At 43.8% G+C, this 27,566-nt stretch overlaps 1 protein-coding gene across 7 annotated transcripts in view; it reads right to left on the bottom strand.

Moving 5' to 3' along the window:
• CADM3 (cell adhesion molecule 3) overlaps positions 1-27,566 on the bottom strand; it is a 412,410-nt gene that overhangs the window by 277,009 nt on the left and 107,835 nt on the right. For 3 of the 7 annotated variants that reach the window (XM_044272030.1, XM_044272037.1, XM_044272035.1), the window contains exon 1: positions 21,286-21,775. The exons of 1 other annotated variant lie outside the window; for it this stretch is intronic. In XM_044272030.1, the coding sequence (XP_044127965.1) occupies positions 21,286-21,355 (70 nt within the window). In that variant the 5' untranslated portion in view covers positions 21,356-21,775. Of the gene's footprint in view, positions 1-21,285; positions 21,776-27,566 lie in introns of those variants that run through there. 3 more of the 7 variants (XM_044272031.1, XM_044272034.1, XM_044272033.1) reach the window with 2 other exon arrangements.

Here is a 27,566-nt window from a genome sequence, read left to right as displayed (position 1 = left end):
GCCACTGCCCTTGTGTGGCTGAAAACCTCACCCTCATGCAGTGATTCTGCATGTAAAACTGGGGTATTACCTTCCAAATCATGCCAAGTCTAACAAAGTGCGAACGGCGTGGGCAGGGAAAGCCCGGCAGGCCCGTCTCATTCATCATTTTCTACACCAGTTTTAGGAGTAGAAAATGGTCTAAATCTACACCAGCAAGGAAGCTGGCATAGATTCAGAATTGGCGGTGGATCCAAAGTAGTTATGTAGAGGCTTCTTCATAACTTCAGTGGATCCACCGCCAGTACAGCGGCTTTATTAAGACCGGCATCTTAAACTATAAGCTTCTGTTTTAGACAATCCTTTAAAAAAGATATACTATATACGACTATTTTTATTAGTGAGTCTGCACTTTTTGGGAAATTTTTTGCCATTTGTGCATTTCTCTGTTTCTTATTATACCGTAGCTTGAAACCATGGGTTCCCAGTAGATGGCTATAAATAATGAGCTTGGCTCACAGACTAGCAGCGGATTTGCTAGAGTAAAGCAGCACTCACTTTCCCTATGGTATAGTTATGGCTATACAAGCCTGCGGTCTCCCCTATGGTGTCAAAAACAAAACTTTAGTTAGCTCTGTCACTAGCTGTACCCTCTACAGAACCTACAACAAAAGGCACAAAGCTGACAAATAGCCAGGCCTCCTCTATGATCTATTGCACTGAAAATACATGTAAGCGCCAGCCGGGCTCCCCTGACGAAGAATCTATTTCACAGACAATGCAGGGCAGCAGCAATAAAGAGGGGAACTGCAGTCACACGAGATCTAGTCAATCGGAGACAGGAGATGACAGGAAAAAGACAGGTTCTTGCATTCACATCTGGTCCAAATAATCACATATCCGGAGCAGTGAATCGAGTAGTGAAGTCTCTGATGGATAGACTGTAATAGACAATATGGCAAGACGGCTTCAAGTCCTCTACCCCATATTGTATTCCTCATACCACCCAGACTTTCCAAGGATACGTGTTTGAAATCTACAATATAGACTGATGGCACTAATAGGAGTACTTTGGCATAAATCAGGGAAATGTGTTTGCCACGGTGTTATTGGGATAGCCTGTTATTGGGGTAATGTTATGAACAATGAACTGATCCTTTGGCCGGCACTTACCAGTGTATTGTTGTTGACACTTACGGGATCACTGTGGTAAACAATTTTGAGATCACTGTAGTTGACACTTATGGGATCCCTGTGGTTAGCACTTATAGAATCACTGGTAGACACTTCTGGGAACTCTGTGGTAGACACTTCTGGGAACTCTGTGGTAGACACTTATGGAATCACTGTGGTAGACACTTATGGAATCACTGTGGTAGACACTTATGGAATCACTGTGGTAGACACTTATGGAATCACTGTGGTAGACACTTATGGAATCACTGTGGTAGACACTTATGGAATCACTGTGGTAGACACTTATGGAATCACTGTGGTAGACACTTATGGAATCACTGTGGTAGACACTTATGGAATCACTGTGGTAGACACCTATGAGATCACAGAGATTGTCACTAAGGGATTACTGTGGTTGACACTTATGGGATCACCATGACCTATGGTTGCCATAATCTGGAACTCTCTCTCGAACTTACTAGTGACTGGTATAATGAAGAAACTGGTTGCCACGTACAGAGCAATGAGGTTTTCTTCGTTAAAGTGACACTGAGGGATAGGCTTATTTTTTATTAATAATTTTGGTGGTGCCAGAACACCATGCTTCCTGACTGAGCTACAGCTGTGTCTGAAACAATATCAATGCAACCATGTAATGTTTGGTGTCAGTTTGGGTATCCATGTGTGGCTGAAAACCTCACCCTCATTCAGTGGCCACTGGCCACGTGATTCTGCATGTAAAACTGAGGTATTACCTTCAAAATCATGTGTCCATTGGTCTCCCCATGTGGATGGGGTTTCTGCTGCTCCATGTGGATGCCACAACATACTGTGTGCCCCTGTCCTAATAGGAAAATGTATTATTAGAGCTATTAGCACAGGGCTCTATATGTTTATACCAAAATGTCTAAATTATAGAATACTTCTGCTATAAGGTGTTACCTGCAACATCTGCTCATGGGTGCTGACATGATTGGCACCTGTCATGCTTGGTGCATCATATGCATCTGTCCCTCCTTCTCCAATTTCAGGAAGGGATGGTTCTCGTCCCATGTCATGCACCAGAAGGGTAGAATCACCCCGATTTCAGACAGATTTTCACATTTAGCATTTTTAAAGCAAGCCCTGATCTTATGAAGGAGCTGTATGAACCATTCAATGTATGTGGATTTTCCCTCATAGATCACCAGTCTACCAGCACATTACGCATCCCTTCCCCCGTTGCCTTGTCAAAGAATCGATTAAACAAGCCGCACAGAAAGACAACATAACCAGGCTCCCCTCCAACACGTCTATTCCATACCCCAAGAAAAAAACATTACGACTCTAGTCTCCTACACAGCGGATCTCTGCTCCCCGGGAGATATAAATGGATCCTTCATGAAAACACAGAGCTTAATTACAGGAACAATGGCGCAATTACCACCAAAACACAGCCTGCGTTATTAAATAAAGACGCAGTGAAGAAAGGAAGACAATTTGTGTGTCTCTCGCCTCCCCCGGCTCAGACAGAGAAGAGATGTCCAAGAGGAAAACAAGGGATGCTAGGGTTAACTCCTGCACTGCTTCGCCAAATGCTAGACCAGATATTACAAAAATTCCTTGTGTTGACTGAGCTGATTTAGAAAAGTTACATTTAATAAGCTTTTTTCATTCTAGCCAAGGTCAGATGGCTAAAGCCAGATCAGGAAATGAACCATTTGCACCAACATATGAAGGCCAAGTGTCAGGTATCATTAAAGTCAGATACAACCATCTTGTCTGGTGGTCATTGACCAACGTCGATTCACCCGCGTGGTCACAGTATAGAAAAAAACACAATGTCGTGAAGCAGGAACCATTGCAAGTCTATGTAACCAAAGTTGGTCTAATTAAGAAGCCTCAAGAGTTATGATTGCCAGAAGGATATATACCACCAAAATATGTGACTTGTGAACAAGATCAAGTCACCTGACACACCATTAAACCATCCATATTGATCCTTGATAGGTTCACAGATGTCTCGCATTCACCCATAAATCTGGATGGATTAACTCATGTCAACATGAGTGCATGGTCAATTTGCAACCGTGGATAATCATTCCATCTTTCCCCCATCTCACTCAACCCCACCATCCAACAGACCTATCAATTACGGTCTATGGCTACACACTCTCCCCAGTCAACCAAGTCCGATGCCTTGGAGTAACTTGGTTATGCCCTGTCCTTCAAACCACACATTCAAGCCTTTTCCAACACCTGCTGCCTACAGCTCAAAAATAATTTCTCAAATCCACACATTCCTCAACCAGGAGTCTTCAAAAAATGCTTTTGCTTAACCTCATGATCTCCCACCTAGACTACTGCAACATCCTTGTTTGTGGCCTTCCATCTAGTATATCCAATCTATCTTCAACTGCTGCCTGACTAATCCACCTCTCCCCTGTTACTCCTCTGCCTATCCCTTAACTAGCTCCCCATTGCCCAGCGAATTCAGTTTAAACTACTAACAAATACAAATAAGGCCATCCACATCTGTCCTCTCCTAACATCTGACATGTTTTCCTGATACATCCCCACCCGTAATCTACAGTCCTTACAGGACCCCCTTCTCTACTCTCCTCTTATCACCTCTTCCCACAAAGGAAGACCTACAGTGGAAACCTTAAAAAGAAACCTGAAAGACCACCTCTTCAGACAAGCCTACAACCTACAGTAACCCTGCTGCCGCTATACCGCCATGACCAGCGTTACCCTCACCTGTGTCCTCCTCCCATCCCTTGTAGATTTTAAGCCCTCGTGGCAAGGGTCTTCTCCTTCTGTACCAGTTTGCAACTCGCCTTGTTCATGCTTATTGCAATTGTTCTTTAATCATAAATAATAATAATTGTGCTGATATTAAAGAGTAACCATGTCATAGGATAAATTATGGATAGTAAGCCTTTCTAGTTTCAGTACTCAAGAGTATATTCCAGAGCACCACCCCATACACAAAATGGCCTTGAAATAGTCCTTGAAGGTGTCTTCTACCTCAGTGGTGTCACCCTCTAATAACAATCATGACTGTTCCCATAGTAGTTGGTACCAAACTTTACCCAGATATACTTAAGGCTGGGGTGAACATTTGAAACCATTCGGAAATGCATGAAATTACAAGTAAAAAAAATAATAGGAAAAATGAGAAATATTTTCAGTGACCAACGCTCTGTCTGATTCTACCATCTATGGAATAGCTCATAGGTTTTATTCTAGAACATTATCTATGTGCCTATGTTTCAACTGAAGATGTGTCACGTTATTGTTCTGCATCTGCGTGTCTATCAGCTATAACGGTAATGACCAGGAGAGAAATGCCAGACGTGAAATCCAATTTTCTCGGACACAGATGGTCCTTCTTCATTGGTTGCTATGGGATACAAATATGGCTGCTTTTTCTCCCTCCGTCTCTTAAGTATTGATCTTTCTTAAGAGACTGTTAATAGCTGCTACCTCCGAAGTGTGGACAGTGCCGGAATTGATATTGTTGTACTTCTGCCATTTCGAGGTGTAAAACCGTTAACCTCCCACCCCCGTCCTCTTTTCACACATCCAACAAGACTCCAAGAGATATTACCAAGCATAAAACACGCAACACGCCAGCTCATGTCTGTAATCTGACTTTATGCATCCAGTAATCTGACTCTTCAATTCTGCTTGTCACCTCATCTATACATAATAACGTAGCTCCGAAACGCGTGGGCTCGACTCAATTGAATCATTCTTTAACGCTGGCTTTATTGGCATTCCACAAATGCGTTAGCTGTTACATGTCGAATTTTAATTCAGGGTTAGCAAAATTGACCATGGCATTGCTTACCATTCTGGATTGAAAATAAAGCGGATGGCGGTGTAGCCAATTAAATCATGAATGCAATGTGACGTCTAATAAAGCGACTCTGAAAATTTAATAACGGTCTATGAAACAGCAGATGAAAGGAAAAAAGGCCCAACACTCACATTTACTCTAAAACAATAGACAAGTAAAAACTTTATTTTCGCACACAATCAAGGCCTTGTATTGTTAGGATTCGGCATTAGTGCTGGATACCCATGGCTTTTCTAAGAAGTCATTGCGTGCCTTTACTAAAGATTGTTAGAACTGTAGATGAATGGAGTCATTAAACATACAATTGAATGGAGATATATTTGAAAAGCATTGGGTATATACTTCCAGAGAAAATGGAAGTAGAGGACACGTCTTCACTAGCGATGCCACACAGTGGTACTTGATACCTACACACATACAAAGAAATTGCCTCTACAAATTACAGTACCTCACGAAGAGAACTCCAGTCTTATTGACCTATTTTTATATTCCCACTATGAGCCAGAATAGACCCATGTCCATGCTTTATATCAGTGGTCCTCAACTCCAGTCCTCAGGGCCCACCTGCCGTTCATGTTTTCAGGATTTCCTTAGTATTGGGCAGCTGATATAATTAGTGTCCACCAATCAGGATTTACCACAGGTATTCATTTTGTGGGATACTCCTAAATCCTGACCGGCAAGTGAGCCCTGAGGACTGGAGTTGGGGAACCCTGCTTTACATGACCTGTATAGCTGGACCCTGCTATCCCTCAGTGACAAAAGCTTACCTAACACAATCAGCTCACCCAGTTTCCATACCAATGGTTGAGTTCCTTTCAACTGTAGTTGTGCCCTAAAAGTAAACCCCATATTTATGCATTTTCAGCTAATAGTGTGGCTTAACTCATTCAAGACCCCATTGATTTGCCTGAACAGAAAGCCATTAGAGAGAGCAATCTCTGGAGGACTTAACAGCCAATTGATTTCAATAAATGTCATGTAATACCTCTTTCCCCCTGTGGGAGTGCTGTAGGGGAATCTAACACTTGCTGCCAAATTCCCCTGCTAATTATAGATGATCCATGAGCGCAGTCTTTGGAAGAACCAACAGCCCATTGATTACAATGAATGGCATGTAATACCTCTTGACTCCTGTCGGAGTTCTGTAGGGGAATTGAACACTTGCTGCCGAGTTCCCTTGCTAAATATAGTTGATCCATGGGGGTTCCAACATTGGCTTAGAATAATGCAGTAATTTACTAAGTTTAAGTGCTATGCCTTCCTCTTCCAATCAAGTTCATGGTAGCTCAGCCTAACTCATTCCAGGTCCTCCATCAATCTGCCCAAATAGGGTGTAACTACAGAGAACAGCTCTGGAGGACACAACAGTCCATTGATTACAGAGAACACCAAGTGATACCTATTTTCCCTTGTGGGAGTTCTGTATGGGAAACAAACACTTGTTACAGAATCCTAACTGCAGATTACAAATAACCCATGGGTTCCAACACTGGTTTAGATAAACTAGGCATGAACTAAGTCTAAGAGGTGTGTCTTCCTCTTCCAGTCACGTTCATGGTAGCTTAGCCTAACTCATTCCAGACCTCCATCAATCTGCCTGAAAAGAGTGCAACTACAGAGAGCATCTCTGGAGGACACAACAGTCCATTGATTACAGAGAACAGCAAGTAATTATTTTTCCCTGTGGGAGTGCTGCAGGAAAATAGAACACTTGCTGCTGTGTTTCCTTGCCGACTGCTGATGATCCATGGGGGTTCTAACATTGGTTTAGATTAATTGGTCATGAACTAAGTCTGAGAGGTGTGCCTTCCTCTTCCAGTCACGTTCATGGTAGCTCAGCCTAACTCATTCCAGACCTCAAACAATCTGCCTGAAATTAGTGCAACTATAGAGGACACAACAGTCCATTGATTACAAAAGAACACTGTGTAATACCTCTTTTCCCCTGTGGGAGTGCTGTAGGAGAAACACACACATGTTACTGAGTTGAACGACAGATTACAGATGATCTATGGGTTCCAACATTGGTTTAGATTAACTGGACATGAACTACGTCTAAGAGGTGTGCCTTCCACATCCAGTCACGGTAGCTCAGCATTAGCTGTGAGTTCACATACCTAGCCAAGCACTTCTTAAAATTAATATTCTAATGATGTTTGATGGAGGCAGAGCTCATAATGAATAATTGAGTGGTCATTATGAATTAAAGAAACCCAAGTAATGAGAAATCCAGTCCAATTACTAAAATTATCTTTCACATAGTGCATGATTAGTATAATTTTAAAAAAAAAATATATAAAAAAAATTATTCAATTTTGATGGCTGATCCAAATGTAAAAGACACAGAACTATAACACTCCTATATGCACAATGTAAATGTGTGCATATGTCATGCTAACAGAATGGTGCACAGTTTATCTGGGCATATGGAGGAAGGCTACTAGTACAAGCCAATGTCACCGTCTATATCTGGGCATACAGTATGAAGGCAATGTAAATGTGCGCATGCCAACTTTATGCTGGCAGAGCAGGGAGTATTTGTGCATACAATATGCAGGCTGTGTGAATACGTGGGTGCCAGTAGGAAGCAGGCATCTGTGCCTACATTAGACTATACCAGCATTATGTTAGAAGCCTAGGTAACCGATTGTACTTGGCTGAGCTGACGGACCTAAGAAGAGGATGTCATGACTGGTCAGTGTGTGGTTAAATGGCTCTAAGTATGGCGAAGCGGAAGTTGCGTTCCTCGGAGTAGAGTCATGTGAATGAAGAACCTCGTCTACTGCTAGACACTAATCATTAATTCACTCTGCAGGACATGCATTTTTCATAAACCTCGTGTAAAAAAAGAAGGCTTTGGTAGTGTGGATCGGAGATGTTCACCTTTTTAATGAGGAGTACATGACTCAAGTCAAGTCACAAGTCAAGCTAATTCTGAAGCATACCGATCCAGCAGCACAACATAGACTGCAGCATCTCAGACCTGGGAGTGTCTGAAAAAGGTTTGGTTTGTAATGTTATTCAATCTTTTCACTGTACACCAGCAGGTGAGGTATGGTTGGCATCAGGAAGGGGGCTAACCACCCAATTAGGAGTGGGCTGGTCCTATTTTCTGTCAGGATGGGGGGGGGGGGGTGTTAGTTAGGACTGTCGAAGAGCCTCCTACTGCTCCTGCTCCAAGGGCCTTAGGGACCAAAAAACCAACTCATCTGTGAGACCACAACTCCAGAGAGACTTTAAAGACAAAACTACAGATATTGTGCAAAGCTACAACATTACGGTCAGCAGAGAGACCAGCAACCATAGCTATCCAGACTTTGCTGCAGGTAAGGGACTATGGCTCAGACACCTATGACATTAGATCACACTCGGGCCAGGCCAACACAATAAATCCTGTATTACTCAGTTGTTAACCAGAATTTCAGGAGAGATACATCAGCAACATAGCATATCAAAGGTGCTATAAATCGGTCACTGTGAAAGCTACCATGCCTCATCATCTTGGAAGACTCGCACTGGACACAAACTACTTCTGGATGTACTATTCTGTTTTGCAGTAAACCAGACTTTTATTCTTCTATTTCTGTCCTGATTCCTTATACCACCTTTCCACTCCACTGATCCCCAGGGAGCAACTGCCTGAGGGTGTACACCATGACGCATTATCTCATCAGGGCCACTACCACTCCCATCCTCTGCACCGTCTTCTCAGGTGCTCATTGCAACTTCACTCATGTCTAATGGGAGCTCACATTAGTGATAGGAGAAAACATGACATCTGGTGAGGGATCTAACATAGTCTGTCACTGCAGATAGGTTTACTCTATTCACTTAACAGATATAGAAGGTTCTTTAAGGTCAGGTTGCCACCAGAACAGGTTCCTTTTAGGTTCACCAAAGTTCCAACGAAGAGCCTGAAAAAAGTAAATGAAACAGGAAGAGTACTCTTCGCCTTTCCCAATGTATGCCACCTTGAATATATTGGGGGTTATGGGTGCCCAACTGCCTATACACAGACTAAAGATGAGAAAAGTAGTCAGTCAGTCAATGTCGATGACAACGAATGTCTCTTGGGTGAAATTTTATTTTTTAGGTCTGGAAAGAAGTTGGCTGCAGTTGAATTTTTCATCCAATAGTCCAGTGTTTCCCAACCAGTGTGCCTCCAGCTGTTACCAAACTACAACTCCCAGCATGCCCGCACAGTCAATAGGCACGCTGGTTGGGAAACACTGCAATAGTCGAATGATGATATTTCATTCTTACAAGAGATATTTCATCCATAAATGATCTTTCTTTGAAAAAAATATTCCCAGAAAGATTATTCGGCCATCAGCCATCGCCATTGAAAATGTTTCTCCAACTTGTTCAAAACTGAGTAAAATGTGTATGGCTGCATCTGCGAAATGATCATTCACCAAGCGATTATTTGCTCCTCAGTTCAACTACCAACCTACTTCTATCTGTGGATATAAACCCCCCATTAGAAGGGGGTCACAAGAAACTTCTTTAGGTACTGTAATTTGACAAGGTATGATTCTTTTGTCCTCTACTTCAAGTCATGGCACTGTACAAATTCTAATGTGTAAAGGCTGTCTGCTTTTCTTATGTTCTTGAGATACTTGAAGATATAAGCCATGAGCCAAGAGATACTGTCATTCATAGAATTGCATCAAATGTTAAACATTTTGACAACTAAAGAATCATTATTGGTGGCACTGGTGGAATATGTACACACTAATATTGTACAGGGTGGGCCATTTATATGGATACACCTTAGTAAAATGGGAATAGTTGGTGATATTAACTTAATGTTTGTGGCACATTAGTATATGTGAGGGGGGGAAACTTTTCAAGATGGGTGGTAACCATGGCGGCCATTTTGAAGTCGGCCATTTTGAATCCAACTTTTGTTTTTTCAATAGGAAGAGGGTCATGTGACACATCAAACGTATTGGGAATTTCACAAGACAAACAATGGTGTTTTTTGGTTTTAACGTAACTTTATTCTTTCATTAGTTATTTACAAGTTTCTGACCACTTATAAAATGTGTTCAGTGTGCTGCCCATTGTGTTGGATTGTCAATGCAACCCGCTTCTCCCACTCTTCACACACTGATAGAAACACCGCAGGAGAAATGCTAGCACAGGCTTCCAGTATCCGTAGTTTCAGGTGCTGCACATCTCGTATCTTCACAGCAGTATTATAAAGGACATATGATAGCTAGGGCACTTGTTTCTAATTTTGAATTGGGGCCCAGGGGCTTGAAGAGCCAACAGTTCGGCAGCCAATATGAATGGGCCCTGGAATCACACACCAGCTCACATACTAAGAGGCAAGTTAAAGCCCATGTCTACGATGGAAGGTATGCGATTGTACCCTCATGTGATTTGATGCCACCAAAATATTGCTGCAGGTATCACACGGCTTAAGCAGCCACAGACTGGTCCTCCACCTTCATTATCAAGGACTTGGGTAGGTGATGAACCTAGAGGAGACTTTCTCTTGGTCCCAGCCAAGTTTTGATTCTGCTCTCTCCATCCATCAGTTCTAATCGTAAACAAGATCTGACAACGGTAAAGCCATCCCTGTAGATTATTTCATGCAATATCGACTTTCATGATTAATTAAATATAATAAAAAAATAAAACAATCTCTTGGCCAAGTACCAGAGGCTTAAAGGATGATCATCTGTAATAAATCTAATGCATACATACATAATAGGAATAATGGATGACAGGGTAATCCCTTACCAAGGGCAGAGTTGGATAATGGCCCACGGTTGGAGGCGTGCTCCTCCCGGTCCACCGATTGCCTGGAAATCGATTAGACCTGGCTGAAAGTTCCACCGGCTGAAGTATGCAGGGGACATTCTATTGATCAGGGTTTGATTAGACTTGTCTAAGTATCATTAGTTTTGAGTGAGGTCAGGAAGATTTATTGTTTGTAAAAGGGCCTGCTGGAAAATGGGATTGCTGTGGGCTAGTTCTATTGATTTCACTGGATAAAAGACAGGCTCTTCAAGGTAGGCCTGGCATAGGAGGGTAGAGGTATAAGCAATAACAGCAACAAAGTACTGCATACCTGCAGTGAGCTTTTATGCAGAAAGTTTAATGCATGGATCAATTCAAGGATTAGATCTGCTGGGCACCGCGGGTGTGCATCAATTGACTAGCGAGAGAGACATCCTGCCTGGCAGCACTATAGCTAATAGATGCATTAGGTATTTGGATGGCAGAGCACTAGGGTCAATAGAGAATGATATACTTATACGTATATGCTGCACAAAAAGATTTTTGCGTGATGTAATGCTTACAGTCCGTACAAGCCAAGCCTTGTACCTGGGCACATATCAATAAGTTCACCACATTGCAGCTCTTTGATGGTGCCAGGTGTAGACCATAGAATAAATGTGAAAAACTTAAAAATGAAGGTTATAGAAGGTGGACCTCTTTCTCCAAACCAGATCAGAAAGCCACTCTGCTAGCAAGGACTCAACACCAGTATCTACTGTATTACTTTAGGGGCACCATCTAATCATACACTTCCCCTGCAATGGAAATTCGTGGCCACCAGTATCTTCCATAATTAGGGGCTTCATGAGCCAAACCTGAGGTGCAGAAATGATCAAGTACGTACTGAAACAGGATTTCCCCCTTTAAAAAGGTTGAATGGTCCCTGGTCCCAATGGTGTCTACTTCCTGGCCTCTCTCAGAACCCCCTTTTTAAAAAAAAAGAAAAAAAAACTTAAGAGGGGTTTTCTTGGACTTACATATTGATCCATCCTCTGGACATGTCATCAATATCTGATCGGTGAGGTCCCGACATACCCTTCTATCAGCAGTCTGATAGGGCCACAGCAATGCAGCTTCTTCATAGTTTACCAAGCACAGTGCTGTACATTGTATAGTGGCTGTGCTTGGTATTGCAGCTCAATCCCAAACACTTGAATGGGTTTGAGCTACAGAAATGTCATGTGACCAATAGGACGTTACATCACAGCCCAAGGAAGAGGCCAACATTGTTTCACGCCATGGCCCCTTTCCAAGACTACCAGAAGTCAGACCTCCCAATGATCAAATATCGATGACTGAGACTAGGTCCTTGTTGTCCCAGAAAACTGCTTTCATTTCTAGGCAACCAGACTTCTGGTACATCTCCTGCCATGGTTATCTACTGTATTGAACTTCTGTATGTTCAGTTGTAATGAATATAGTTAATCACAGATAGTACAGTATAACCAGAACCAAAGGTGGCATGTGATATGCTGGAAATGTTGACTACACAGTCATATTTTAAATGAAGGTACATGTCTATATTAAAAGTCTTGTCCAGATATTCCATATAGACAGGAGTTGTCTTCATGAGACATCATAGAGTTGGTTTTCCTGCTGGGAACCACACTCTATATGGAGAGCCATTCTATACCAGTGGCTCCTGTCCTGGTAGACCAGAACTGTTCTTTAATCCATGTATGTCTATAGAGTCCCTGGTTGTCTGCGGTTTCCCTCTGAGATCGGCTGTTTACAAGGATCAGGACTTTTTACAATTCAGCAAATTGCTCCCCAGCCACATTAAGAAAGAGGCTTTCCCTTTAAAGTACCATTACTCATCTACTTCATGGTTGGACACAGCTCTGTAGATATAGACCTTGCCACTGGGAGAGGTTGAGCCATTATCCACAGCTCTGTGTTACCCAAATACCAAGAGCTTGAACTATATCTGGAATATACAGAAGGCATGCCCACCACATTAGTTTGAGCGCTAATTGTTGATTGGACATTGTTCCGGCACAAGGTGAATTACAGTACAATGTTAATGAGGTAGATCGCCAAGGACCGAAGCGATGTGAATCATAACAAGGAAAGACCCAAGTGACATTAATTTCACTTAATGTCACATTAACGCAGCCCTCGCTAAGGAGCAGGCTTCTTAAAATGTAAAGACAAAACGCTAGAAATAACGGTCTGTAGTTAAAATTAGCTGTGATAGACGGTGTACACTATTCACTCCGCTCAATTCAGGTGGCCACGAGACAATGAGAAATGTAGGGGAGGGTGGCGGACAAGAGTACAGAGGGAAGGAAGCAGAAAAGAGACTCAAAGAAAGATGGCGGACAGCATACAAGAGTTTGTATGGGCAAAAAAAAAGGCTGTAAAAAAGAAATAAAATCATGCGTTACCGATCCCGGTCTGTTCCAGTCTAGCACTTCGTGGTGCCCTGCCAGAATCTGTTTCCTGCCACTTCTCAACACATAGGAAATGACCACTCTGGGGCTCATGACCACTCTGCATAGTGATTAGCTAATGGCCAAGAGGCACACCATGGCAGTAGTGGGAGACCATTTTGTATGGCATTCTGAAATGTGGTCAGGACTAGTTTGGTCAGATATAGCAGAATTTAACACAGAGAAAACTGGAGCTAAGTTTTTACTCAGGCCCAGAAAAAAGGAGGACGGCCCCTAAAATAGCCTGGAGGAGCAGGGCATAGGCAGGAGAATATTGGCCCACTTTAAGAAGCCAAGGTTGGCGCGTTTGTGTGCCCTAGAGCAGGAAGATGACCTGGACGTAGGACCTTGACAGATCCAGAGGGAGCAGAAGAGATGAAGCAGCTGTACCCATTGGCAACAAACTGAACATTGAGCACCAGTCATTCCCTGCCATCAGTACCAGGCATTGTTGCAAAGATAGAGCCTGTTCCCATCACTTTTCGGTCCTAGGTTTGGCATATTGGTACATACACCATTAAAGCTGTGGCCAAAAAAGTATCCGTAGTGCTCAATTTAGCCAATGGAGATCCCGCATGATGGGCAACATAAACCACTCTATGCCTATACAGTGGAATACGCTGGTTCCTTCTGTCAAAGAGAGATTTATTGAGCAATCCTACCAACACATACGTCTGTGAACAGGTCAAACACTGTCATCCCTAATCAAGCCATGATCTGCATAGGGATTGGTGTTCAGCTCAGACCTTCACCAGATGTCAGACTCCAAAAAGTGCACTCCTTAGATTAGGCCCTAAAACTAAATATGCCTGTAGGGTGCTACTCACCTCAACGATCCCCGCCTCTCTCATTCCTGTTGCTGCCAGGCTCCCTGCTGGTCTCTACTTCCCTGGTCCTGTCTCGACAAACATGAAATGACAACACGGTCATGAGGCCAATGGCCGCAGTGATGACCCACCTCAGTCAGTCATTGGCAGGCACTTCTCATGTGTCGAGAATGGATCAGGAAGCAGAGACCAATGGGGACCCAGGCTGCAGCGGTACTGGGAGCAATGAGGAGAGTAGTTCTCCTAGTGTTGATGTCCCAACCTTCACAGAACCTCTCATGGTGACAACTTCCATATATTGACGTAAATGCTGCCATGACCCTCAACTGCCAATCAATGGGACGTAAATAGTTCTGCCAGCCACATACATATGTATAGCATAAGGCTGTGCTCCACATTTTAGATCCCTACTTTTCAGTGCCTATCCTCATGGACGCTGATCCTCACACCACCTGGGAAAATCGGTCCCCGATCTTTACATTTCTTTATGAAATATTATTATGAACTCCGTATATGCTTAAGATTCATTAAGACAGTGGCAAGTGTTGGCATGTAGCATGGAGTTCCCCCGAGCCATGCCCGTTACTTTTTACAAATCTCCTCTGACAGTAATAGCTGATAAGAGACAGAACGACCCCGATGATGAATACAAAGGACTCTGTCGAAGAGTAGAGAAATAATTAGTCATCACTCAAGGCGGACGCTTAAGGGACTGCTGGCCTTATTAGTATTATCCTGGCATAGAACTGTTTGTTTTATGTCTCTGTGCCTGGAGTTGCTGGGAGCGCTTACCTTGTGTTTTATTGCTTTCTATTATTCCACATGTACGGCATTAAAGCTTTTCTTCGACAAAAAAGTATCAGTCAAGTGAGTCGCCCCTTAAACAAGTCACCTGTGCTCCATCCTGACGGCTCCAGTTATACGTTATCACTATTTTTTTGTCTGTTTGAAGTCTCAGCGACTGTAGGAAAAATGTTCCTGTCGTTGGATTAGGAATGTAAAGCTTAGGACCCCAGTGCAAAATCTGTAATGGGGCCCTCACTTAATGGTGGTGCCCTCTCTGGTCCCCTGCTCCCCTTTCACCTGGGGCAAAGGTTCAGATTGCTGCCCAACCCTGTATGTAAATACCCTGATCAAACCAAAGTGGCTAGTTGGCGCTAATCCCGCCACCCCCTAACCCTCAGCACCAGGTTTCATGCCCCCACTGATGCCCCTAGCTAACACCCTGATGCTCCTTCTGCACCCCCTACAGCTACTTCTTGCAGTACTAGATCATGTGTAGATCAGAGACATGTTGAATTCATTCCTTCCAAATCTAGTTTTTTATTCATTCGGAAAAATATTTTTCTAATTCTCTGCTTTGTGCTGCTACCTCTGTTAATCGTGCTAGAAATTTATGAAGAAACTTGGCAACTGGGTATTACTAGTTTGGGCTTTTGTTCCTGGACACTCTGATATTGCCCAATTAGTGCCACCACTGACAGACTGTTTAGGAAAACACCCCTTGGACAAGGGGAAGTGGTGACACCTAGCGCCAGTCCAAAATGTGATCAGTGGAAGACGAGGATTCAAAGACCTAAAGATTATCAACTATTTTGCTGTTGCTTTGATGCATTTTAAATGTAAAAAAAAATGAAGTGATTAAATATTTATACAGTTCTCATGCAGGCTTATGTGTATCCATGGTTACAGACTACAAACATCCTGTGTAGTCTGATTCTGTAGGCTTGTGTTGTACTAGTCCTTCTGCTCTTTCTCCTACAGACAGTAGGAGAAAAGTAAGATGGCAGAGTAAAAAATAACAGTAGGATCAGACTACTTCTACCTTTTCGAAGGGATATGCCACAATTTTTTTTATTTATCACCCATCCACAGGATAACAGATCGCAGGAAGTCCTCCTTGTCGAATCCCTACAATCCTGAGAACAGGTAGTCCTTGATTCTCCTCTGTAAACGGATTGGTAGTGCACCCATGAAAATCTATAAGCCTGTATGTGACCTTCATATGCCTCAGGATTTCGGCAATAGCAAGGAAGAAAATGACGTCTCAGTGAGGCTCATGATGACTACAGCATGAGACCTTAGAATAGCAATAATTGGGAGTCCTCAGATGGCAGAAGAACTAATTTTTCATGGAAAGTCCAAGGTCATGGTGGGAGGGTGATGCCCACCGTGACCGACCCCACACGTGGCAGTCCAAACTAGGTGGCCAAACTGACCAACCAGCCCAGATCTAAGGAGGCTTTTCTTAAACCCAATACATAATACACTGAATCTCTCAGGTCAAGAGAAACATTTCATTGTACATCTGCAGTGCTTCCCTGAATAATTAATACAAATATTAAAATAGAGCTGAAGTAATCAGATTTACCGTAAACAGCCCGGCATCAAAAGCCGCAAATCATCTGCAAAGGACGGATTTGCTGCAAAATGTAAAAGTAAGTGATTTTTCCGCATTAACCCTGTGACCTCCGTCAAATGAAGTTATGGCTGTGTAAACCTTGTATGCGGAGGCTTTATCCCTTTTTATTCCTACGCACTTTCATATGGAATTTCCGACCTCACATCTTCTAACGCGATTACGGGTGGAATATTCCAAGGTGACAATTCGGATCCTGAGCCTCTCTAGTTCAGGAACTTCAGCTAATTACTGCATCCGGGAGATGGATGGCGCTTATTACATGTGTAAATTTTTACGACATGCTTACCGACTGAATAAATCAAATGGATGCAAGGGTAGCGGTAATAAAATTCCTTTGATAACAGCATTTGTCTGAGCTATGGCCTGTAGTAATTCTGCATATTTATCTGTTATTTCACGACCCTAATTGACTCTTTTTAATACAGCAAAGTGGGAGGCTCTGAGCTCGGAGCCATTTTGGTTATCGAACGTGAACAATCCCAAAACATCTGAGGGAATAATAGAAGAAATGAATGAAATCCACTATAAACGAGCCAGGACTGAGAGGTTAACAAGATTTGAAGGAAAGTATAATCTTTGGTTGGTGAGTTATGAGGTGAGATCCTTCGATGGAAAGGTCTTGTAGACCTCAATGCATGACATCAATGTTGGAGCTCGGAGTCCTTCACCCTGGGGCAACAAGTCAGTTTTTTGCAATGTTCCTCTACCTAGTCACTTGTAAGTCAAAGGTGGAGCAACTTGAAATCAACTAGAAAGTTATCCTGTGGACATGAACCAACAGATAAACCAAGTATGATTCAATGCAGAGGGGGAATTATGTTTCTTTCATCTGAATGGGGCTTGTAGAAATCTTAAAGGATAACTGTCATATTTTCATTAAAAAAAATATATACATATATTTTAGCATATGTTACTGCTGCAGCAGCATTATGCATGAAGCGATCTTTAGTTTCTTCACATGCCACTGTTTTCCTTGAGTTTTCCCCTTAGTTACGGCTGTTTTGAATCCTACATTATGAGGATCTTCTTAAGATGGCTCCTCTGCCAGTTCTCTGAGGCCAAAACTGCATTCCCACAGGTCACATACACACTTGCTGTAGCCAGCAGCTTCCTGACAGCCAATTAGATTGGATTACTGAAAGACACGCCTCCTCACTCTGAAGCCTAATGCAGGCATGCAGTGTGAAGGACCGCCCCTCCGTCTTCCTGTCTTCCTAGCCGGAGATAGATAAGCCATAGCAACAGTCTTTTAGGGGGCAGTGGAAAGGGACAGGAGACATTAATGAAAGCTTTTATTATAAGGTAATTACAGATCTTTTGACAATCATTGACAGACTAACTCAGGTATACATGCCTAGCCTGTAATAAACTAGCAAATAAAATAAAAAATATGACAGTTATCCTTTAAGTATGGAGTAGATTTTTAAAATCTGCTAGAAAAATCTGTCGTGTGAACCTTACTTGGTTGAGAGGACTCTCTCATTAGCAGTAGCACTGTGGAGTGTTTATGGTCCCAAAGAGAAATCACAATCAGGCCTCACCTACCCATATAGGCCTCGATTTGGTCACTAGTAACATACCCGTAAAATAATTCCTTCCATAACATGGAAGTTGCTTTGAGAAGGGATGTAGGACATACTGTTGCATACAGGATGAGTCACTAGCTTCCTAAGGGCCAATGTTGGACTAGGGTTCCTGGGGCCCACCAGATTAGGCAATTATTTGAGGCCTAACCCCTATTCCATCAATGAAATTTAATAGGTTTTGCATCAAAGGAATAGACCCTAATGGCCAGTGATTTTCTCCTAAATCTTTGGGGCCCATTAGGCTATCAAAGCCTGGGCCCACCAGAGGATCCTCTGGTAGTCTTGAAGGCCAATTTGACCCTGCTACTGGCCCATTTACAATCAACGCGGATCCGGAAAATGATCAGGTACGAAAATTTTTTTGCATTACTGGCCCATGTTAAGGTGGGCCGATCAACAAACACGTGTTTTGCTCGTTTGTTGGCTGATCGGCCTACCTTTACATGGGCCAGTTAACATCTTCCATTCGTGGCGATCTTTTCTTGTTGGCAGCACATCGCCCTGTGTAAACAGAGAAAGTGCCGCCAATAAATTGCAAAGTGCAGGAGGAACCAAAAACTCTTTCACTTTTCATTGGGCTGTGTGAAAGTCACTTTAAACAAGGGCCAATCACCTTGTAGATCATTGATTGATGCTGGTTATTAGGTGTAGAATCTGGAGGCTAAGCCAGGGATTGTGGGCTTGAGCCCCACCTAGGGTATTTGCCTACCATCCCTCTCAAAAAATTCTTCCATAGCCAACAATAAATCTCAGATACAGAAAGTCCATCTATTTGCTGAAAGGATTGTGATCAAGTCTCCGACCACATGATATCCAATGCAAAAGATAACATGGTCATCCATCGATTGCAGTGGTTTCCTGTTCTGCTTTGTTCCCATAGGTGGATAAACATTGCAGTACCCCCAACACAAGAACCTAGTGCCTCACCGTCCTTTCTAAGGGATCCCCAATTTCGACAACCCTTTAAAATACCATCTTTAGGCAGCTCTTGATGTGTGCTGGCTAACAAAGCATGTCAACTGAGGTCCATATTTCAATCTTGGAGGCATCTCAACTGATGCCATATGTCCATAGGATATCATACATAGAGCTTGCAGATATGGTTGAGGCATGTAAATATACAATCCTCCCTAGAGGAAAACCATAGCGTCCCGAAAACAACACCAGTACATCCATCTCTAAAGAAGTCCATGACCCTAAGAAGAAAGTAGCAGCTAATATATACTGGAATGTAATATACCGAGGACCAGTGAGGTAAGAACCTCACGAGTCCTCAGTATATTACATTTCTCCAGAGCCGATCACCGGGCTGACAGTTTGCTCCCATGTGCTGACAGGTGACAGGTTGGAAAGGAAATTTCAAGGCTGCAGTAAATTGTGTATCACAATTGTTCCCATTGCATGGGAGAGAATCAGACAGGCGTACGATAACGGAGAGACGGGGCGTTTACCCCCTCGAAGGTAGAAAGTTAGCACTGATGCTACCTGCACAGTACCTATATAGGAAGCGTATACTATGACGTATGGTAGTCTATAGGGCAGGCATGGCCAATCTACGGCTCTCCAGCTTTTGTAAAGCTACAACTCCCACCATGCCCTGCTGTAGGCTAATAGCTGTAGGCAGTCTGGGCATGCTGGGAGTTGTAGTTTTGCAACAGCTGGAGAGCTCTATGCTATAGGGACTACAATCTAATATCACTTCACATGTAACACAACCGATCTGTCCCTTAGGACACAGGGTAATGGGTTTCATGTCCATTTCCCAATGAAATAACGCCTTCCAGGACAATATCTCAACGGATCCCACCCCTCAATGATAAGACGTCCATTAATCCCTCTCATATAGGGCGCTCAGGTCCCAAAAAGTCTACGCAATTCCTAAACGAGCAGCAAGCCTTCATCTTCCATACAGGAGACCTCAGACCTCAGACTCCTCATATAACGAGGACGACTGCAATGCAATTATAAATCATTGCCTCCATAAAACACAATTGGCCCCCCTAGGTGGGGCAAAATACTAAATAAAAATAGGTCTAACCCGCAGCGATGTATCATGATAACACCCCAAGATGTAGGAGGATGTATGATTATGGTGTGTGGGGGAAGGAGCGCGGTAATTGTACCACTGGGCATAATATTGAGACAGGAAATACGCCTTAGTATACAGAAGATATTTGTAGGAGCTCAAGAGCTTGCTCTGTAATCCACCACCCCATCCAGGTGCAGCTCCACGACGGAAGGGAATCTCCTTGGAATTGGACAGGCTATGAAACGGTTAAACCCCACGCAAGTTTTTACAGGAAATCCTAGTGTTGTTATGCGCTGAACAAACCGTTTTGTGCGTCCCGCCCCCCCCCCCTCGTCCCCACAATCTGACCCTAATAACCCCACGAAAAAAATAAAAAAAATTCACAACATTCCCAGAGCCCCGTCTAAAGGAATTTGGCATTAGGCACACAACGGCGAGCACCCAAAAAAGAATATGAACACGACAAAAGAGTTTCTGTTAATCTGCCCCGCTAATTATCCTGGCGCGCGTCCCGTGTACAGCATTGGAAATATTTTCGATGTCCGGAGTTATCCGCCCCCCCCCCCTTCCCCTTCATCTCCCTGCCGTTCACCAAGGGTTAAATTATGCAGACGGCAACGGGAGCCGATTAAAAGTGAACAAGTGCGAGTTCTGGGGACCTGACCCCCCCCCCCACCGCCACCGCCACCATCCTAGGATGGATACAAATACACGGTTAGACGGCATCGCAACGCGAGCAGGATTTATTGTCTTCCCGCAACCAACAGCCCGTAAAGTACAGGTGGCAATTTGTTCAATATACCAGAAGAGGGTGTGTTTGCATACATTAGGAGGTCTTCTGCGCTACCTCCAGACCCCCCTTCTCCCCAACCCCACGAAGTCGAACCCAAACATCTCCTGATATATAATATACAGATCCAGTATGATAGCGGTTAATGATGTGACCCAGGGGTAACCCTAATGTACGGCGTCGGGGGTGAGGACCTGAACATCCGTATCAATGCATAGGTCTATCTGAATCCATAGGCATACAGTGTAGAGATGATCTACTGGAAATACCGCCATATAGAGGCGCCTCTATAGGAAGCATGAATTGATGGCAGGACCTTCCGAGGGTACACCAGTCATACGGCCACCACATAATATAGCACATTGGCGGAGTTCCTCAGTCTATTAATAGGAGGGGGTACTTACGGTCATATTCGGACACGTTAGCCCCCGTGAAACCAGCCAGGGTCAGGAGCAGGATGGTTGCAAGATACATGACGGTCAAATGGGCAAAAATCCTTTCCCGGTAAGATCCGTCCCTTTTCTTCCTCTTGCTTGGTCTTCTTCGCCGGTGCCAGGAGAGGACAGATTAGAAGATAAGGATCGGCCAGGTTCTCCTGAGAGAAGATACAGACTGCGTTATAAAAAAAATCATAAAAAATCATAAAAAAGGAAGGGCAATAATTCCAGCTGGGGCGAGAGAACGGAGGGGATTCTCCCCTAGAAGAGCTGAACTAGTGTCAAGCCAGATATGATGCAGCAGTAGAGGGAATTAAATAGGGTACCAGGAATGGACCATGAGAGGCGGGCGAGCAGGGGAGGGGACGGGAAGGATGCAGACTCTGCAAATGCTCAGGATGGTGTGCAGCTGCCCAGAGCTACAGTGCATAGCCACCGCCGAGCCCGGCTCCTCCAATCTGCCTCCCTCTCCCCTCTCGTATAGGGAATTGTGGTGCGTTCTGCTCTGATCCCCTTGAGATGTGGAGGGGAGGGAGAGGAGCGGGGGGAGTGAATGTACAGGGAGGGGGATGTTTTGCTCTCTCTATGGGAGGAAAGTGGATCAGATGTAATTCAGGGCTGGTAACAGCTGCGCAGGCATCACACTGTATATGCACGTATGGACTCCCTGCCGGGCACTGTATACAGATATACTGTATATATATATATATGGGGGTGGGGAGCCGAGAGGACAGTATATAGAAGGATGGAAAGGTGGATGCATTACACAGGATGGATAGATAGGAGATAGATAGATAGATAGATAGATAGATAGATAGATAGATAGATAGATAGATAGATATGAGATAGATAGATAGATAGATAGATAGATATGAGATAGATAGGAGATAGATAGATATGAGATAGATAGATAGATAGATAGATAGATGTGAGATAGATAGATAGATAGATAGATAGATAGATATGAGATAGATGTGAGATTACTCTTTATTTAATGTAACAAAATTATAAAGAAAAATAACTGTAAAATTCCATTAATCGGGCAGCTCATACTCCAGAAATTCAGAAGGAACTCATAATACACACCTCAGCTGCTGCAGAACCTCATAATACACACTTCAGCTGCTGCAGAACCTCATAATACACATCTAAGCTGCTGCAGAACCTCCTAATACACACCTCAGCTGCTGCAGATCCTAATACACACCTCAGCTGCTGCAGAACCTCAATACACACCTCAGCTGCTGCAGAACCTCATAATACACACCTCAGCTGCTGCAGAACCTCATAATACACACCTCAGCTGCTGCAGAACCTCAATACACACCTCAGCTGCTGCAGAACCTCAATACACACCTCAGCTGCTGCAGAACCGCATAATACACATCTAAGCTGCTGCAGAACCTCATAATACACACTTCAGCTGCTGCAGAACCTCATAATACACACCTAAGCTGCTGCAGAACCTCAATACACACCTCAGCTGCTGCAGAACCTTATAATACACATCTAAGCTGCTGCAGAACCTCCTAATACACACCTCAGCTGCTGCAGAACCTCATAATACACACCTCAGCTGCTGCAGAACCTCATAATACACACCTCAGCTGCTGCAGAACCTCCTAATACACACCTCAGCTGCTGCAGAACCTCATAATACACACCTCAGCTGCTGCAGAACCTCAATACACACCTCAGCTGCTGCAGAACCTTATAATACACATCTAAGCTGCTGCAGAACCTCCTAATACACACCTCAGCTGCTGCAGAACCTCATAATACACCTCAGCTGCTGCAGAACCTCATAATACACACCTCAGCTGCTGAACATTATAATACACATCTCAGCTGCTGCAGAACCTCCTAATACACACCACAGCTGCTGCAGAACCTCATAATACACACCTCAGCTGCTGCAGAACCTCATAATACACACCTCAGCTGCTGAACATTATAATACACATCTCAGCTGCTGCAGAACCTCCTAATACACACCACAGCTGCTGCAGAACCTCATAATACACACCTCAGCTGCTGCAGAACCTCATAATACGCACCTCAGCTGCTGCAGAACCTCATAATACGCACCTCAGCTGCTGCAGAACCTCATAATACACACCTCAGCTGCTGAACATTATAATACACATCTCAGCTGCTGCAGAACCTCCTAATACACACCACAGCTGCTGCAGAACCTCATAATACACACCTCAGCTGCTGCAGAACCTCATAATACACACCTCAGCTGCTGCAGAACCTTATAATACACACCTCAGCTGCTGCAGAACCCCATAATACACACCTCAGCTGCTGCAGAACTTCCTAATACAGACCTCAGCTGCTACAGAACCTCCTAATACACACCTCAGCTGCTACAGAACCTCCTAATACACACCTCAGCTGCTGCAGAACCTCATGATACACACCTCAGCTGCTGAACATTATAATACACATCTCAGCTGCTGCAGAACCTCCTAATACACACCACAGCTGCTACAGAACCTCCTAATACACACCTCATCTGCTTCAGAACCTCATAATACACACCTCAGCTGCTGCAGAACCTCCTAATACACACCTCAGCTGCTGAACATCATAATACACATCTCAGCTGCTGCAGAACCTCCTAATACACACCTCAGCTGCTGCAGAACCTCATAATACGCACCTCAGCTGCTGAACATTATAATACACACCTCAGCTGCTGCAGAACCTCCTAATACACGCCTCAGCTGCTGCAGAACCTCATAATACAAACCTCAGTACTAGTATATACAGACCTGTAGTAGCAGTATACATTACAGTAGCAGGGTGTATTACTATTAGTATTAATATATAGTGACCTGTAGTAGCAGTATATATTACTGTAGTGGGGTGCATTAGTATTAGTATATAGTGACCTGTAGTAGCAGTATATATTACAGTGGCAGGGTGTTTTTCTATTAGTAAGTTATACTGACCTGTAGTAGCAGTATATATTACTGTAGCTGGGTTTATTAGTATATACTGATCTGTAGTAGCTGTATACATTACTGTAGCGGGGTGATACTATTGGTATTAGAATATACTGACCTGCAGTAGCAGTAAATACTGTATTACTGTAGCGTAGAGTAGTATTAGTAGTAATAGACTATACTGACCTGTAGTAGCAGTATATATTACTGTAGCGGGGTGTATTACTATTATTATATAATGACCTGTAGTAGCAGTATATATTACTGTAGCGGGGTGTATTACTATTATTATATAATGACCTGTAGTAGCAGTATATATTACTGTACTGGGCTGCGCTATGATTGGCTGTGCAGCATCACATGTCTGTACCTGGGTGATGATAGTATACTACCTCATGCATTTACAACCTGGCTTAGGTGTTGCCTATAGCAACCAATCAGAGCCTCGGTTTCATTTTTCTTGCACAGTTTAGAAATGAAAGCCTTACTTTGATTGGCTGCTATGGGCAACAAGGATCCTGAGACCCTGCATGGGGGGGGGGGGGACTATACACAGAAGATAATGGCAGACTATTGTAGTATCCATAGTGCACTGTGATATGGAGGGTCCTACAGACTGCTAATAATACAGGGTCTATGTCCACCTTCACAGTGGTCAGCAGAGCAGGGGGGTATAGATAGATAGATAGAAGGGGGATAGATAGATGGATAGATAGATAGATAGAAGGGGGGATAGATAGATAGATAGATAGATAGATAGATAGATAGATAGATGGATAGATGGGCAAGGCCATCATCAATAATCCATATTTCACCAAACCCAACCACATTATCATACAGACGGGCACCAATAACCTCCAGGACCAGCACCAGCAGATAGCAGGACAACTGAGCCAGCTAGCAGGGATGGCACAACAGAAGTTCCCCAGCTGTAAAATCATCCTGTCATCTCTGCTCCCAAGAAAGGACATCCCTGAACACATCATCCAGAGCATCAACACAGAGCTGGCAGCTAAAATCAGCGCCATGCCAGACATCACCCTGGCACAACACCCCTCCATAAACCATCATCACCTATATGACAATAATCATCCTCAATAACCAAGGAGTCAGCCTTCTAGCCAAAGGATTCGAAGACATAGTGCTCAACAGAGACCCCCGGCCCAGACCCCACACAAGACAAAAACCCATGGAAAAGGTCACCAACAACAAATAGACCTGAAACCTCATACCCTCCTCAACAAACTGGAAATGGTGACCTTTACCCAAAATATGGCCATCAGAGGCACAAACCATGGAGGAATCCACCTGCCTCACATAAAGTAATGCAGAGCAGAGACATTGAGGAAATAAAGACCCTGCTCAGCACTCTGTACATAACACTGACTGGACCGAACTGCTACAACATGGCCACCAGTCAAGAATCCAGCTTGTCCTATGCAGCTCATTGCAAGGTATACGGACAAACAATGACATCTCTTATTGTCAGCAGCTGGAACATTCAGGGCCTTCGGATGTAAGATGCACGATCCCAGACTTTACCCAAAGACTAAAAAACATGGACATACAGATCCTCCTAGAAACATGGACTAAGACAGAGAATAAAGCCCTGGTGGCCACCGGATACAGGGAGATCTCTGTCCCTGCTCTGAAAAACAAAAGAGTCAAGCTCAGGAGGAATATTAGTCTGGTATAAAGAGGAGCTCTATGAGCAGATCAGAGCAGTAAAGAGAGGAGACAGCCACATCTGGGTAAGGATAGGCCGCTCCATCCTCACCTCTCGGGCTGACGTCTATCTCTGTGCAGCATACATAGCTCCACCAGAGTCTCCATACTTCAATCCCAACAGCTTTGATATCCTACAGAAGGAAGCCGCCCATTTCCAGGCCCTGGGCAATGTTCTCATCTTTGGAGATCTCATTGCAAGAACAGGGAGGGAGAGAGACTTCCTGACAACTGACGGAAATGTCTATATATTCGGAGCAGACACTGACCGACAGCTCAGTGCACACCGAGAGCAACAGCTATGACAGCACAGTAAACAAAAGTGGCAGAACATTGCTGTAACTTATGTCAAAGCCTCGGACTACATATTCTCAATGGCCGCACCAAGGGAGACTCTCTTGGTAGATATACCCTAAACTCCCATGTAGGCAACAGTGTGGTAGACTATGCCATCACAGATATGGACCCCAGAAATGTTGGTGGCTTCATAGTCACCCCACAGACACACCTGTCAGACCACAACCAACTGCTCCTATACATTAAATCCATAAGTAAACCACCGGAACAAACATCACAGCAGACCGGCCTCTTTAGCCTACCTATATCTTTTAAATGGTCCAAGAAGTAATCCCCAAAGTATATAGGAGACCATAAACAGCGCATAAATCCAAGAGACTGCTCCATAACTTCCATAGTAAAGTATATGAGCTGAACCCAGAAGTAGTAAATCTCACGGTAAGGGACTTTAATAATATAACTTTACACCATGGCGGAAATGTCTGAAAAGATGCCTCAAAAGATACAACAAAAGGCCAAAAAACCAGACCGGGAGTGTAAAGATATAAGGAAGGCGCTAAGAATGGCCTCAAATAGGAAACACCAAGATCAGAACAACAACAGTCTGAGGGAAGCCTACAACATACAAAAGGCAATACAAAAATACCCTCGGAAAGAAAAACTATGGAAACACATGGACAAAACCAGCAAGGACACCAACCTCCACATCCAAAACAGCAACATCTGGCTCCAGTACTTCAAGGATCTTTACAAAGACATCTCGAGGGAAGACCAAAGCCCAAAACAAAAAGGAATCATGAAAAAGCTGAAGGATATGGAGGAAAAAAAATCGAAGATTTCCAAAACCCTCTTGACACACCGATCACGCTGCAGGAGATAACAGAGAGGATCTCAGTGATAAAGAGTAAAAAAGCCAGTTGCCCAATTGGGATCTCTCCATAAATAATCAAATACAGCCCGCATTCGTAAAACTCTACAATGTTGTGCCGAGTGCCGGCTACTTCCCCCAGAGCTGGAACCAAGGCATCATCACCGCCATACACAAGAGCGGAGACAGGTACGACCCAGCCAACTATAGAGGGATATGCGTCAGCAGCAATCTGGGGAAACTCCTCAGCAGTATCCCGATTAAGAGGACCCTCAGCTTCCTCACCCAGCACAGCATCCTCAGCAGAAGCCAAGCAGGCTTCATGCCAAACCACCGCTCCACGGACCACATCTACACTCTGCAGAGCCTCATCAAGAGCCATGTCCACAATGCAAAGCATGAAA

This window comes from Bufo gargarizans, chromosome 11 (assembly GCF_014858855.1).
Source record: "Bufo gargarizans isolate SCDJY-AF-19 chromosome 11, ASM1485885v1, whole genome shotgun sequence".
NCBI classification, from domain to species: domain Eukaryota; kingdom Metazoa; phylum Chordata; class Amphibia; order Anura; family Bufonidae; genus Bufo; species Bufo gargarizans.
Note: the sequence above shows the minus strand (reverse complement) of the source record. Positions and strands in the feature narration are given on the sequence as shown.